This window comes from Erigeron canadensis, chromosome 1 (assembly GCF_010389155.1).
Source record: "Erigeron canadensis isolate Cc75 chromosome 1, C_canadensis_v1, whole genome shotgun sequence".
Lineage (NCBI taxonomy): Eukaryota > Viridiplantae > Streptophyta > Magnoliopsida > Asterales > Asteraceae > Erigeron > Erigeron canadensis.
The window spans coordinates 53,602,248-53,617,017 of NC_057761.1; the positions used below are offsets into that span (position 1 = coordinate 53,602,248).

Below are 14,770 nucleotides of genomic sequence, written 5' to 3' on the forward strand. Positions count from 1 at the left end.
ATATTTGATAAAAGTGGTGAATGGGGGGCATTATATATTTTTGTTCATCAGAAACAATTCGTGTAGACGTGTAGTTATAGCCTCATAGGCGGCTTTTTTAAGTATGAATATATATATATATATATATATATATATATATATATATATATATATATATATATATATATATATATATATATATGTCTTTTGTAGTGTGTACGTGCATGTGAGCATTAATATTGCCGTTCAAGTTTCTTACATGGTAGTCAATTAGTCATATTCATACCATTTTTGTTTTATAACCGGGGAAGTCTAGAGGATGTATAAACCTGATTTTCGGCCAAATTTTAAAGGGGCATAAATTTTTGAAATTTATATGTATAATATGTTAAAAGGTGTATTAAAAGTTATTGAAATCTTATTTTCGATCAACAATGTCTCAAGAAAGACTTAATGGATTGACCATGATAGTTATTGATAACAAAAACATGGAGAACATAAATTGTGAAGAGCTAATTAACCCATCTGATATGAAGAATGCTAGGAGAGTTTCACAGATCATCGGGTAAATAAGTAACTATTATGGTATGTAATTCTAAAATTATGATCTTATTATGCATATATAATTTTCTATTATAATGCTAATAATCGTTTATTAAAAAAGTTATTTATATATTTGAATTTGGTTAAAGTTAGGGGCATAATTATCTTTGTTCGGTCGGGGTGTTAAAATTTCTAGGGTCGCAACTGTTTGTAACCTTACCATAATCTACAATTATATAATACAAAACGATGATAATTTAAGTAAATTACTAGCTTATTAACCCGGATGACATTCAAGCTGATTAATAATATTAAGACAGAAAGAGATGGTAATATTATCATATAAATTGACGTATAAACAAATTAAATAATTATATTTTAATTTACATAATACTTTGGCTAGAAATTAAATAAATTATACTCCGTAAATAAATTAAAAAATAGTTTAAATTTTAAATAAGGATGATTTTAAAGGATGATGTCAAAAATCAAAATAACTATAAAAAAAAAATTCAATTTTCGAACATAGCAATGGATTGTAGGTTTTCTTTGTACAACGTTAAACTAGAAACATCAACATCATGTCAATGAAAATATTGTACTAATTATTAAAATTATCACCTATCATTTGTGGACAAATACGTTTTGTCCAATTTCTCATCAATGGATTATAAGTAATTTTCTTCATTAATTAGCTAGCTCGAATTTTCTTTGAAGTAAGAACTGATATTTTTTTCACTTAACTTATTCATTAGTTTTTTTCAGAAGAAAAAAAAAAGAAATATGATAAGGGTGTTTTTAATTATAAGATGAATGAGAAGAAATCTACCAATATATATATAACAAGGTCCTAAATTCTTTTATAGATAAATAAGAACCGTTAGATGAGTTTAAACTTTTAGTTACAACCCTTATATCAAAATAATTGTATCCTTACCAAATTTATCATTGAAAAAACACAACATTATCCCTTATAATTTGTATATTTAAATCTTAGTATACTTAACTTAATATTTTATTTTTACTTTTTTTTTGCCGCCGACTTTATCAAAGAAAAACCAAATATTTTGGATTTTTTTTCCTTACCCCAATACCAAAAAAAGAAGTTGTATATTCAACTTAATATTTTATTTATTTTTTTTTTAAGTCGACTTCACCAAAATAAAACCAAAGTTTTTGGACTTTCTTTTTCCCTTTAACCCAATACGAAAAGAAAAAAATGTTTTGCTAATTTTTCACACTTGGAGCTTTGAAAATTTATTAAACAAAAATTTATTTAAAGTTTTTAAGGTTTTTATTAATACATGTTTTATCAAATACTCGTACATAGGAGATTAATGACATTTAATATAGTACCATTCAAAATTCTAAAATTCTATAAATTTAACAATAAATACAGAATCTACAAATTTCAATATATTTGATGTAAAATTACTTTCAAATTTTTTTAAAAAATTTAACTATGAACACATATAGTAGACTTTTTGAGCCTAAAAACTTAAGAAAGAACTTTCAAAATTGAATTCTTAAATAGAGGTGAAAAGATAAGATGACAGGGGTGATAGGTCATAGAGTGTGATAGTCAAATGTTTTAGCCATACGGGCTCCGCTCTCTTATTTAAAAATTCGCCGAAATTATAACGAATGACATCTATAAGAAAACCCATATAATTTTTATAATTTATCGATGCACGATTTTTAAGATAAAATATTTTGAATTAGTTAGAGAAATAAAATGATTTATGAAGGAGCTATGTTATCAATAGTGGTGCTATAGCGGTTAACGATCCTCAAGCAAAATAGTGGTCAAGTAGCGGTCCCGCTATTATTGGCGCTATTTTACCAATATCGGTGCTATGTCGGTCCAAATAATGGTAAAATAGCGGTGCTATAGCTTTTTTTTCAATTTTTTTTTTTAAATTTAACTATGAGCACATATCGTAGACTTTTTGACGCTAAAAGTTTAAGAAAGAACTTTTAAAATTGAATTCTTAAATAGAGGTGAAAAAAATAAGATGGCACAGGTGATAGGTCACAATGTGTGATAGTTCATAGGAGGTGATATATCATAGAGTGTGATAGTCAAATACTTTAGCCATACTGGCTCCGCCCTCAGATTTAAAAATTCGCCGAAAATATAACAAATGACATCTCTAAGAAGACCCATATAATTTTTATAATTTATCGCTGTACAATTTTTGAGATAAAATATTTTGAATGATTTAGAGGAATAAAATGATTTATGGAGGAGCTATGTCATCAATAGCATTGCTATAGCAGTGCTATATCGGTGCTATAATGGTCAGCGGTCCTTAAGCAAAATAGCAGTCAAAATAGCAATCCAGCTATTATTGGTGCATTTTACCAATATCGGTGCTATATCGGTCCAAATAGTGGTAAAATAGCGGTGCTATAGCGTTTTTTTTCCCAAACTTGAAAGAAAGACTAAATTTTGCAAGTATTAACACTAATGTTTCAAATATTGACATTTTTAAGCTTGACTTTTGATATTTCTATTAAGTATAAAGTATTAATTGATATTTTTATTGAATATTAAGTATTATATGTATATATATATTGCATAATATTTTAATTACCGCTACATCTCACCGCTATAACCTATCATATATCGGACCTTGACCGCTACACCGCTATTTTAGTAATTAACTACTTAGTGGAAGAGAGAGATAAATGAGTGGTTGAGAATTGAGAAAAGTGAAAAATAAGTGATTGAGATGTATATAGATGTATTGTACATTATGCATTAGTAGACATACATTGGTGAAAAGTTAAAAATTTTGTAGAGAACAGATGTTTTATAATGTAGTATAGATAAAGTCATAAAATTTCATGTTTTTTCTTTTCTATATATAGTAATATAGAGACATATCTCAACTTTGATTGTAGATGTAATATTGTTTAATGAAACTTTGTTTATTTATAAATTAACTCATTTGAGCAAGATATTAATTTACAACTTTTGTATCATATTATTAATTAGTCCATTTCAAAATCTTTTATCTATGTTTGTCAATTTACGATATTATGAAACGATAATATGTCATTAATTAAATATAATCACTCGCGTATTACGCGAGACAATAATCTAGTATATATATACACTAATAACAAGATAGCGTTTGTTGATTACTCGTAGTACGTATTATTGGTGTGTACGTTTTTAACGTTCTAAAAGATGTGAAGAAATAAAATCGACAGAATTGTACCTAAAAGTCAAAATTGCTATCAAATCTGATCCCTAAAAGCTATATATATTATTATCTTTGAAATTAGTAGTACCTTGTAGTCTTGTACTAGTCTAAATATATTCATGACATCTTTTGTTTCTCTCTGAATTAAGGGATTCATATCCCAATCAAGCTTTTTTGATATCTAGACCACACATACTATTTGCAACGATAGTCGTTGTAAATAGTGCGGGCCCCCCTGTCTGTAATGGTAAATCTGACAAAAAATGACAGACCCCCTGTCAGTAATCGCTGCAAATAGTTGGATATGGACAAAAATACCACAATTTGCAGCGATAATCGCTGCAAATAGTCTAGTTTAATTACCAAAAAAGTGGTCGGGATACCAGCCGCCCTAAATTATTATACCCACTAATTTCGTTGCTATTATTATCATGTCCCGTAATAAATGATAAACAGAACCATCTGAAAACAGAAAAAACTTAAATATTCATTAAAACGACATCCTCATTGATCGAATGATGTAAAGCTAAAATTGTTGCTCCATACTTGAGATGGTACCAACAAAATTAAATTAAAAAGAAATAAAATTAAAAAACTTATAAAAAACAAATTAAAAATGTGACAAAGTTTAAATTTAATTTATAAAAAAAATTAGAAAATCCAAAATAAAATTTCAATTTTGAGAGGGACATTAGCCCTTTTGCCTTATTTGGTACCATCTCTTCTCCCAATTAAAACATCATGCGTGCGCTCTCTTGACGTTGCCATTGTATAGTCAGGGATGGATCTAAGCTCGTAACAATCATTTCTAAAATTCAAATTAAAAAGTTGCGAAACAAGATATGTTTTTATTAACAAAAACTTTCCGTAGGCTGGTCGAACTTGTACTACCTCAGGCCATTGCAACCCACCTTCCATTCTATTCTCACACCTCACTTCCACTCAATCTTTTTATATGACCTCACTTCTATTTATTTTTTCATACAACATTTCATAGTTTTGTTGGCATTTTCATACCACAATATCCCACATCTTGTTATAAATTTTTTAATAATATTTCATTAAAATTGTCATGTTTTAAACTTTCAAAGTCTTTATTTTTTAATTTTCACTTTAAATGTTTTTGTTTATGTTATGTAGTATACCTTTTTTTTAGAACAACATGTAATACTTGATAAAAGTTATATGAATTGATTGAGTTTTAATATATTTTTATTGAATATAATTTCTTCAAATATTATATAACACTAAAAAATATATATAAAGTCAAAGTTAAAAAACAAGTACTTTGTATATTTAGATTGTAACACTTATAAAACAAATTATAAAAAAACTACCATTGAATATGATTCAAAGACGATGGTTTGTAAAGTTTGAAAGTTATTTTTAATATTTATAATTATTTAAACTTGAATTTAAAAAAATATAGAAACCATCAAATTAAATACGTTTTTTCATAATTAATTAAACCGGGCGTTTTTTCATAATTATACCAGATTATGAATCGATAAATATTAAACTTGAATATGGATCCAACCAATGTGGTATTGGCCGTGACCAGTGGTACTGGTGACAGTGTTGTTATTGTTATAAAGGTAATTGATATAAAAACGGTAGCGTAGTTTCTTCAAAAGTCGAGAGATAGATTTGGTAAATTATTAAATTCAGGGTATTTTAGGTATATAAGTTAGTTATATGAAAGTAAAGTTTGTAAAAAAATAAGGGTATTCTAAGTTTTTTATATACTTAAAAATTATATAAAAAGGAAAACAAAGATATATGTTTTATTAAGTAGTATAGAATATAGATAAACTAAGTTGGGCCGTAAATTTAGTGAGCATACAAAACAAGATTGCTGATGTGAGGAATTGGGTTTAGAAGGATAATATTTAGAAATTAAATAATTTAATTTTTATTAAAGCTGACTAGTCAAAAGATATTTAAACACTTAAATTTAAATATATATAAACGAGAAACCTTAAAAAATATAAAAATTTAGATAAAGTTCAGCTTCTAATTAGAATTATTAAATCAAATGATGTTGTCATATACCTTATTAAACTTTTTCAGATTTAATTTTATTTTGATAAATTTAAATTATTATTATTTTATAATTTAAGTTTGTAGACATTAATAATTAATGTTTTTAATGATATAATTATGTTAACTAATATTTTTATATTTTACATCATTTTTTATCTTTTAAATTAATTTTTAATTTTTTTAACTTCATGTTTTTTAGTAGTTAAATTCTTACCTGGTTAAATATTTGTCAAAAATTTAACATGTCGTTTATTATATATGTTTCTCGCGTATTACGCGGATAATAATCTAGTTCAGATAATAATAAGACGAGCTAATATAATAAGATAATTTATTTCTGGAAAACATGTTACAGTGTTTCATTGACACACATCACTAGTTTTGATTGAGAAGACTGGTTCTAATGTTGATTATTGTTTAATTTACAACTATTTCCCGTTATCGGTGTATATTGTTACTTGGACAAATACCGGCAAAATACGACGGTGATGGTGATAGCGGCATAGCGGCAGTTTTTTGATGGTGACGGCACAGCTTGATATTAATTAATGTAATTTAGAAGTATATTAAATTTGCTTTAAAAAAATTAAACATGATAAGAAATAATATGCAGGCTATCGTTTCGTAAATGTAGATAGAGATTGGAGTCCTCTGACTCTCTGAGTGCTTATACAACTAGTATTTTCTTTATTTATTTTTTGTCATTTTGCATCGCATGATTATTATCTCGCAATGCAAACGTATTATATTGTGATGATTAGTACCATATCCTAATGCTTTTGTAATCGTGTGAATTTTAATGACAGTAAAATATTCATAACCCGCTAATGTTAACGTATATATTCCTTATTATTAGTTTATGTAATTATGTTTACATTTTTTAAATTATTTTTTTCTTATATTATTTATATTAGATATACAAACACAAAATAATTAATAAATAAAATTGATATCAGACAATTTGTTTGATAATATAACAACTAAGGTTACGTTAAGATAGGTTTCTAAATTCGGAAGGACACTTCACTTGTAGAGGAATATCATATCGTACTACTATTATTTATTATATTTTTGTAGATGTAGAAGTATAATCCAAATCCGTGATTGGTGAGAAATATATCTAATAATTGAAGAGAGAAGATAATATAGCTAGTGAAATAATTATGAAACGTTATCCCTTTGGCATGAAGTTATTCCAATATGATTCATATTAAGACGGATGAACAACCGTTCAAGGAATTGAAAACTTTCTAGTTTTGATCATCAGAATGTACGTGATGTACATTCCAATCTTAATCTTAATCTTATCTTAATTAACAGTTGAACTAAGAGTAGTGATGGATCCTCCTAATTAATCAACTTAATAATCCTCCTAATCATAGGATCAAGCCACATGGAAAAATCAAGGGTGTGGTGAAGAAAAATAATTAGTGGATTACACATGTTAAAGTGTTAAGATATTAGGAGGATTATTAGGTTAAAGTTTTAGAAGGATCAATCATTTTCCTTGAACTAATGACTTATTAATCAATCAAATCGTTCGATTTCATCAAATTGACTCTCGCTTATGTCATCATGTAGATAAATTATAAATTAAAAATCTTAATAATCATTATCCAAATCTATTATTATATTAGTATTTATATTAATTTGTAGAAAAAATCTCATTAATTTAAACTTTTTTGTTTTCCATCAATACTTTATATTTTTAGCCCTGAATACTTAATTTATATTTATTTTAGTTATCAACTTGAGAAATTCTTTTAAAATTTACAATCATTTAATTAATTAAAAAATTTTAAACACAATTTCTCAATAAAAAAAGTACATAATTTTGTCCTTTTTTATATATTAGCTTTGTGTATTATTAATGTTTAAATTTACAATTGTTACTCAAATCAAAATTACTAGTTGTTATCAAAGAATATGAAAACAATCATAATAGTTATCTAATTATCATAGAAAAGGTGATTGAAAGTATAGCTATTCGTGTTATGGACTCGCGTCATGATCAAAAACATATACTTGAATGTCAACTACATGATCACAAGTATGTTTATATTTTTATTTTTAATTATCTTTCATAATAATATTACATTATGAGTAAAACTGGTTTCAAAAAAGTTTATGATAGATAAATTATTATAACATGTGTCTTATGTAATGACTATTGCAAATAATTCTATCAATATGTCTCATCTAATAATGACAATGACAAACTTGTGTTATGGTACTACAACTTGCAAAATGCCAAAATATAACACTTGAAGACGCATATTTTCAAAATTATAAGCTTTTATAACTTAAATGCATGAAAACCTAATATTGATAATATCGTAATTAAATCTCGTGTCCAGTATTGGACACGAGTCTAAAATCTCGTATATTTACCATAAATTAGTAGCTACATATGAGGCATTCATATTGTTTTTAATAAGTTTGTATATCGTTGTAAATTTTAGAGGTGGTCATCGCTATTACTATAAGTTTAGAATCACTTTTGTAGGAGGTAACTTTTTATTTTTCCCTATATATATACGCCTAGGTTTGGTTTAATAAATATAAATATAAATATATAATATTTAATTATTAGCTTGATCTCCATGCATAGATAACAAAAAAGAGTATGATTATACGAAAATTCGAATTGTATTAAACGGAATAACTGGGTATTTTTGTTTATCAGTTTATATCACAAAATTAAGGTGGGTTTTTTTACTTAAGATGTAAATAGCCTAGCTAACCGAAGGTGCAGTGGGATCTCATTATTATTTCCGAACTTTTCCCTAGCTAGCCATCACCAAAAATGAACTAACCTTAGCTAGTGTGATTCAAATTTGAGACATATTGTAAAGGTTAATAAGTAGTTTATCACCATTAGGTCACGTGTTAAAAGTACAAAAAATATAAATTGATACTAATGGGGTATTACCAAAAGAGTTAGATCCAAAATTTGTTTTTCTTAAATCTACAATCAAACAAAAATATTTGTTAAACCTGAGGTAATTTACAATCATAATCATAAAATGGATACATGAGTCTACTTGCTAAAGTGATACATAAACTCTATATTTGTCCTTGCTACATTTTTTTTTTCCTATTAATCTATCGCAAAAAACCAAAGATAATCCCCGATTATCATCTAGCTTGTTACTAGACAATGCAATAATTATATATTTTTAAGTGGACAAGTATTTTGGCATGAGAGAAGGAAAATAATATGTGTGATTATAGGTAGAGTAGATGAAAGTTTATATGATCGAAGTCAAAGAGTCCTATGAATTGAGTAAGTACATTTGTTGAAATATCGAATGGTATCTACTATACCTAGAATAGTAGTCCTAGATCAAACCGTGAAAAATATTCAAAAGCTTTGAGAAAATTTCATAAATTAAAGGTATGCAAGATTCTCTATCATCATCGTTATCATTGAAAATATATTAAGATCAAGATGTTCGGTCTACAATCATATTATGATGAGCGGATTCCACGAATCCAAGTTTGTGGATTTTATGTGAATTAATAGAAGTGTGTTTTGTGAAAGTTATAATATTTATAAAGTTTAGTGGTAGTTATAATATTATATATATATATATATGGCTACCACTGCAAAAGAGAAAAAAATAAGATTATCTTTTGATCTAAACTATTGAAAATAAACTCACAAATTAATCTTCACCATTTAAATTGAAAGTCAATTATGTTATCTAACTATGGTAAATATTTTATGATATTTAATGTAACTATTTTTATACATCACATTAATAAACTTGCTTTTTAGAGTTTAACAAATATTGTAAGTGATGAAGCTGTGCATTTCGTGTAAGTTGCTTATGGACATTTACATATATACAGTAATATATACCAACTTTTGTTAATAATTCTTCTTTACGTTAACTTAGTTAATGATACATAGGTAGAGGTAGCAAAAGCTTATGACAAAAACATTGTAGCATCTAGATGCTTTAACAAATACAAAACATTATAATTAAGATAGATATTGTACAGGATTTCATTAGTATTTATGATGTTTTTTAGTGTAGATAGAAAACATAAACTTTAAAACTTTAACTAAGTTTTAGGGTATGTTTGGTATAAAACTTTCAAGTTAGGGTTGTGTCTAGAAGCTTCGAGATGTAGTTAGGAGCTGAAACTTTTATTTCAACCTTTTTACACAAAACTTTTATTTTAAAAACCTTTTTTCGGGTTCTTTAGGAGCTTTTTTCCGATTGAGACTTTTGATCTCAAATGAATATCCAAACAACACTATCATTTTAACGGTGAAAGCTTGGGGCTTTTAAACTCCTAAAAGCCTCCAAAACCTCCTTGCATGTTTTTTTTTTTTGCGACAACTCAGTGACACGACATGAGAAAAACTTTACCGTATAATGGTTTTTATGTTTTAACAACTGATAAAAATCAACACTATTATTAATTTATTAATATGATGCAATGTAATATAATAAAAGAAAGGGATTAGTTTCCTGGAATGTAAATATCTTTGATCGAATGTCTATAGTAGGAAAAAACTAAAGTTATGTGTATTGTATGTAAGCAACTTGAAAAAATGTTTATTGTATGTATAAAAACATGCGTGGCAACCATATACAGGTGCCACTTGTCAGATTTTAATTGGTTGAAACGAAATTCTTACATACAATAAACATTATTTCAAAGTTGTTTACATACAATACATACAATACTATAGACATTCGTTCAAAGTTTCTTACATTCGAGGAAACTAATCCCTAAAAGAAAAGATTAAAAATGAAAGGGGATAGTGATTATATAAAAGGACCGATGGGGTGTGAGGTGGAAACTATTTATGGTTGCTGTGGAAAAGCTTACTCAAAACCAGACATACATAATCATTTTAATTATTAGCTTTAACTTTTGAAAACTTTTGCAATCTCATAATTTATTATTCTTCAACTGTTTGAAAATTAGTATACCTGTATATCATCATTTAATTTATATATATATATATATATATATATTTTAGATTTCTAAATTCTTTATCATATAGCAATTTAATATCATTATACTATTTTTTGTTGGAGATCAATTTTTTTTTTCCTTTTAACAATATGTATACTGATCGGTCCCTTTTTTTTAATCATATTAAATCTTTAGTTTTGTTTCTTTAATTGTATTGTTATTCCTTATTTTGTTAGCTTTTAATTATATATATGTATTTATATAATAATAATAATAATAATAATAATAATAATAATAATGTTGTGTTATAATTACCAAGTAACACATCTATAGACTAAACAATATTTAAAATATGAGTTAAACAAATATATAAAAAGTTTGGCTTACAGATTTTCTAAATAATTAAAAAATAAAATAAATTACCATTTAATTATGAGATCGCATGTCAAGTAAATCTATAAGATTGTTTGAATCCTACTGTGATAAACTATAATATAAACGTTTAATTAAGAGTTCATATGTCAAGTAAAAATGTTATAAAAATGTTAGTTTGTTGAATCTAAGTTCAAAGTCATAAGAAATAATAGTTATCTGCGTTTACATTTTAAAGCTTTCTATACAAGATAAATTTATATTTTTCCCACTTTATGTCATATGTTTATATCAAAACAAACATATTAGTTCGGTATTATATGTGGTAACTGGGGTAATGGTGACCAGCTTTGTCAATCATCTATTTTAAATTTTGATTGTAATTTAATGGTGGAATGTTTAAAAAAAAAGGTTAGGCTGAATAATTATATATAAATAATATAAATATTAAAGCTATAAGGTAGAGACTTAATATGATATATTGGTACTTATTATTTAAAACTAAGACCAATCATATACTTTGCAGTAAGCCTATTTCGGATCTGCATACGGTTGACGGATTGAAACTTTATTACCCCAACTTAACTTTATAAATTTTTTAAGACAGTAACTTCAACTCGAACCCGAGTCAGTTCTACCGAAGCGATCTAATTAATATGTTGATTTCAGGTGGGTTGGTAAATTGATTTCAGGTCACATGGGTTAGTAAAGGTAGGTAGGCAAGTTAAATGAGTTGGCGGTTTAATCCCGTGTCATGTGTGTTGGTGGGTTGACACTTGAGAGGTTGATTATAAGTCAAATTGATTGTGGGATAAAATGAGTTTCTTGGCAAGTTGACTTATCAACCCCAAAAGTCAACCTGATCCCAAACCAAAAAAATCAAGTTGACGGGTTACCAGGTCAAGATTTCACCACACTAACCCAATCTTTCAAGTCGGTTGCAAGTCAAAACTGGGGTAAGATCAAGCATTGAAAATTTTAATATATCTCAAAAAATTCGGGTAACTCTCGAAGGAGGATCTGGTTAGGACAATTAAATTTAAATCTCTTTGTAGATTTCACAATGCCATCTTATACCAATGACTATTTTAATGTAAGATTATTTTGTTTAAATTTATGAGATAAAGTTGATCATGTTTTGTATGCTTATCAATATATTTTATTGTTTCTATCCCGGTCAATGACCAGGCATAGATCTAGTTGTAACAGTTGCATACGTACATAAAATTAATTAAGATGAATATTTACAATTAATTGATTGATATCAAAACTCGATCATCTACTTCACATTGCTTGCATCATATGCTTATTAATTATCATCTAATCTATTATATATAGATCACATGATTGAGCACGCATTAGGATTATCCGCGCTGAACACATCATTTTCTGAAGCAGCAGGCCGGGGATTATGAATAGACATAGGTGATGGAGGAGGAGGAGGTCCATTATAATATCCCATGCCAACATAGCCTTCGTCATTTCCGTAGCCGCCGCCATAATGACGACTTGGAAAAACCGGAACACCATAATAATCTTGATTATGATAACTTTGATTATTATACATTACTTGCGGCATTGTGTATGTCGTATACGGGTCATGTCTATAATATTCCAACTTATTATTATTCATAACAATATTGACATTATTATTTTTGCTTCCATCTCCATCATCGCCACTACTTCCTATCGATGTTGATGTTGCCTCACCACCACCCGACGATTTATCCTTTTCACTCTGATCACCACTTGCATCTTTCTCCTCGTCGTTTTTCTTCTTCTCGACGCTATTGGCTGCCTCTTTTGCCACATCGTTTTTCTTCTTAGTCTCACCCTCGTTATCGCCTTCTTTCTTTTTTTCATCTTTTTTGTTTTCCCCTGCTTCTACCTTTGTTTTGTCTTTCTTCTCGACATTATTATCCTTGTTTTCTTCTTTTTTTGCTGGAAGGACTACAATATCAACATCTCTTTTCAATTTATTTTTTAAATAGGGTACAAGCTCTTTCGTATTCATTGTTCCTTTGACCGTGACCAAATTCTTGTTACCATCTGGTTTTACAGATTCCACCCCTGTACACAACAGACAAATAAAAATCCTTTTAGATTATTATCATTATTATATATAGTATAGTACTCCTAATTAAATTTATATTATTTTTGTCGGAAAAGGTCTTTTAATAAATAACGTACTCAAACAAATCAAATAAAAAAAGAAAAAACTTTTGGAATACGTACTACCTAATAAGTCATGGAAATTCTAATAGCTTAGATATAATATTTTAATATGATCATTAAAAAATAATAAAGTTAAGGTTATTGAAAGAAAAGCCTTTTGGAGCTTAAGAAAACAAACAAAATATATATATATATATATATATATATATATATATATATATATGAAGAAGTTGAGTGGTTAGTAATAGATTGGATGCATGCACCACACAAAGCAATATTTGATTAATTAATACAGCAATTGTGTATTAGCTAATTAGCATTCCACTAAAAAAAAATATTTCTAATTAAAAAATCATGCTAAAATTCATTTTAAATATATTTGGATAATAAATTAATAATAATAACTTTTGTAACTACTTAACTCACTTACTCACCATCAATCTTTAAGATGATACGTTTGATTTTTTGTATGCAACCATCGCAATGTAAAGGAATCTTCAACACCACACTTGTTGATTGAGGCTAAATTATACAACCACCATATATTTAAACAAAAAATGAATCAATTATACTCGCATATATTGATCACGAATAATGAATTCAAAAACGCTAACTGATTACGGATATATAGTACGATCGAGTACCTCTTTTGGCTTTTGGTCATTCGATTTTGGTTCGGTAGCTGGCTTATCGACAGCTTTCTTGTCACCTTGATCGGTGTCTTCTTTTTTTGGTTTGGGTGAGATAATTTCCACTTTCTTCTTGGTCTTGTACTCAACTCGCTCTTTAATATGTATTGGATTCACTTTCCCAATTATCGTTAGCTTGTTGCTTTTAGAATCGGCTTTCACGGATTCCACACCTATATATAAATTCCGTCACATAAGGTTACTTAATTTCACACCATCGATCAATATTGTTGAAATTTTTGGCACGTACGTACCTTGCATATAACGCACGGATTTTTTGACCTTTTTGGCACAACCATCACAATGCAAGTCGAGTTTAAGAACAACACTTATGGGTCCTTCATCAACAACCTTCTTCTGCTTGTCATTGGCATCATCAATAATAACCTTTTTGCCGGTTGCTTCTTTTTGTGTGGCTTCTTTCTGTAACCAAGTACTCATAAATAATTTAGGAAGAAAAAAAAAAAAAGAGAGAAATGAAATAAGGGAATTAACTACATCATCGATCTTTGGAAACTAATTACCTCGCCCATTGGAATGAACTAGAGATATGATATATAATTAAGATTTGATAATTATAATTTGTGAGGGAAGTTGCCTAGATAGCTAGCCACCAAGTTAATTGGAATTATTAAACATTGTGGTATTGGAGGCAAATGTGGGTATTTATAGGAAGTTGGCACTGTCCGAAACCTCAATCCGTAAGTGTAACGTAACTACGTATATAATACAATGACTAATAACTATACCTACATTTACATTAATTAGCTGGATAGCTGTACAATGCATTGACCCTACCCTCAGAATGTCATAGAAAAT

At 27.6% G+C, this 14,770-nt stretch overlaps 1 protein-coding gene across 1 annotated transcript; it reads right to left on the reverse strand.

Moving 5' to 3' along the window:
* Positions 1-12,291: 12,291 nt before the first annotated feature.
* LOC122585574 (heavy metal-associated isoprenylated plant protein 3-like) lies at positions 12,292-14,569 on the reverse strand. Its single transcript, XM_043757701.1, has 5 exons — positions 14,476-14,569; positions 14,206-14,374; positions 13,907-14,124; positions 13,697-13,784; positions 12,292-13,157 (listed from the first exon to the last, which is right to left on the reverse strand). The coding sequence occupies exons 1-5, from the start codon at positions 14,482-14,484 to the stop codon at positions 12,427-12,429; spliced, it is 1,215 nt and encodes a 404-aa protein (XP_043613636.1). The 5' UTR covers positions 14,485-14,569; the 3' UTR covers positions 12,292-12,426.
* Positions 14,570-14,770: the final 201 nt, after the last annotated feature.

What these genes read in the sequence shown, in the direction of transcription:
- LOC122585574 (XM_043757701.1), bottom strand. An exon ending in ATCCGTGCGTTATATGCAAG is followed by an intron (nt 14,125 to 14,205) that starts GTACGTACGTGC and finishes ATTTATATATAG; the next exon opens with GTGTGGAATCCGTGAAAGCC. An exon ending in TATCATCTTAAAGATTGATG is followed by an intron (nt 13,158 to 13,696) that starts GTGAGTAAGTGA and finishes TGTTGTGTACAG; the next exon opens with GGGTGGAATCTGTAAAACCA.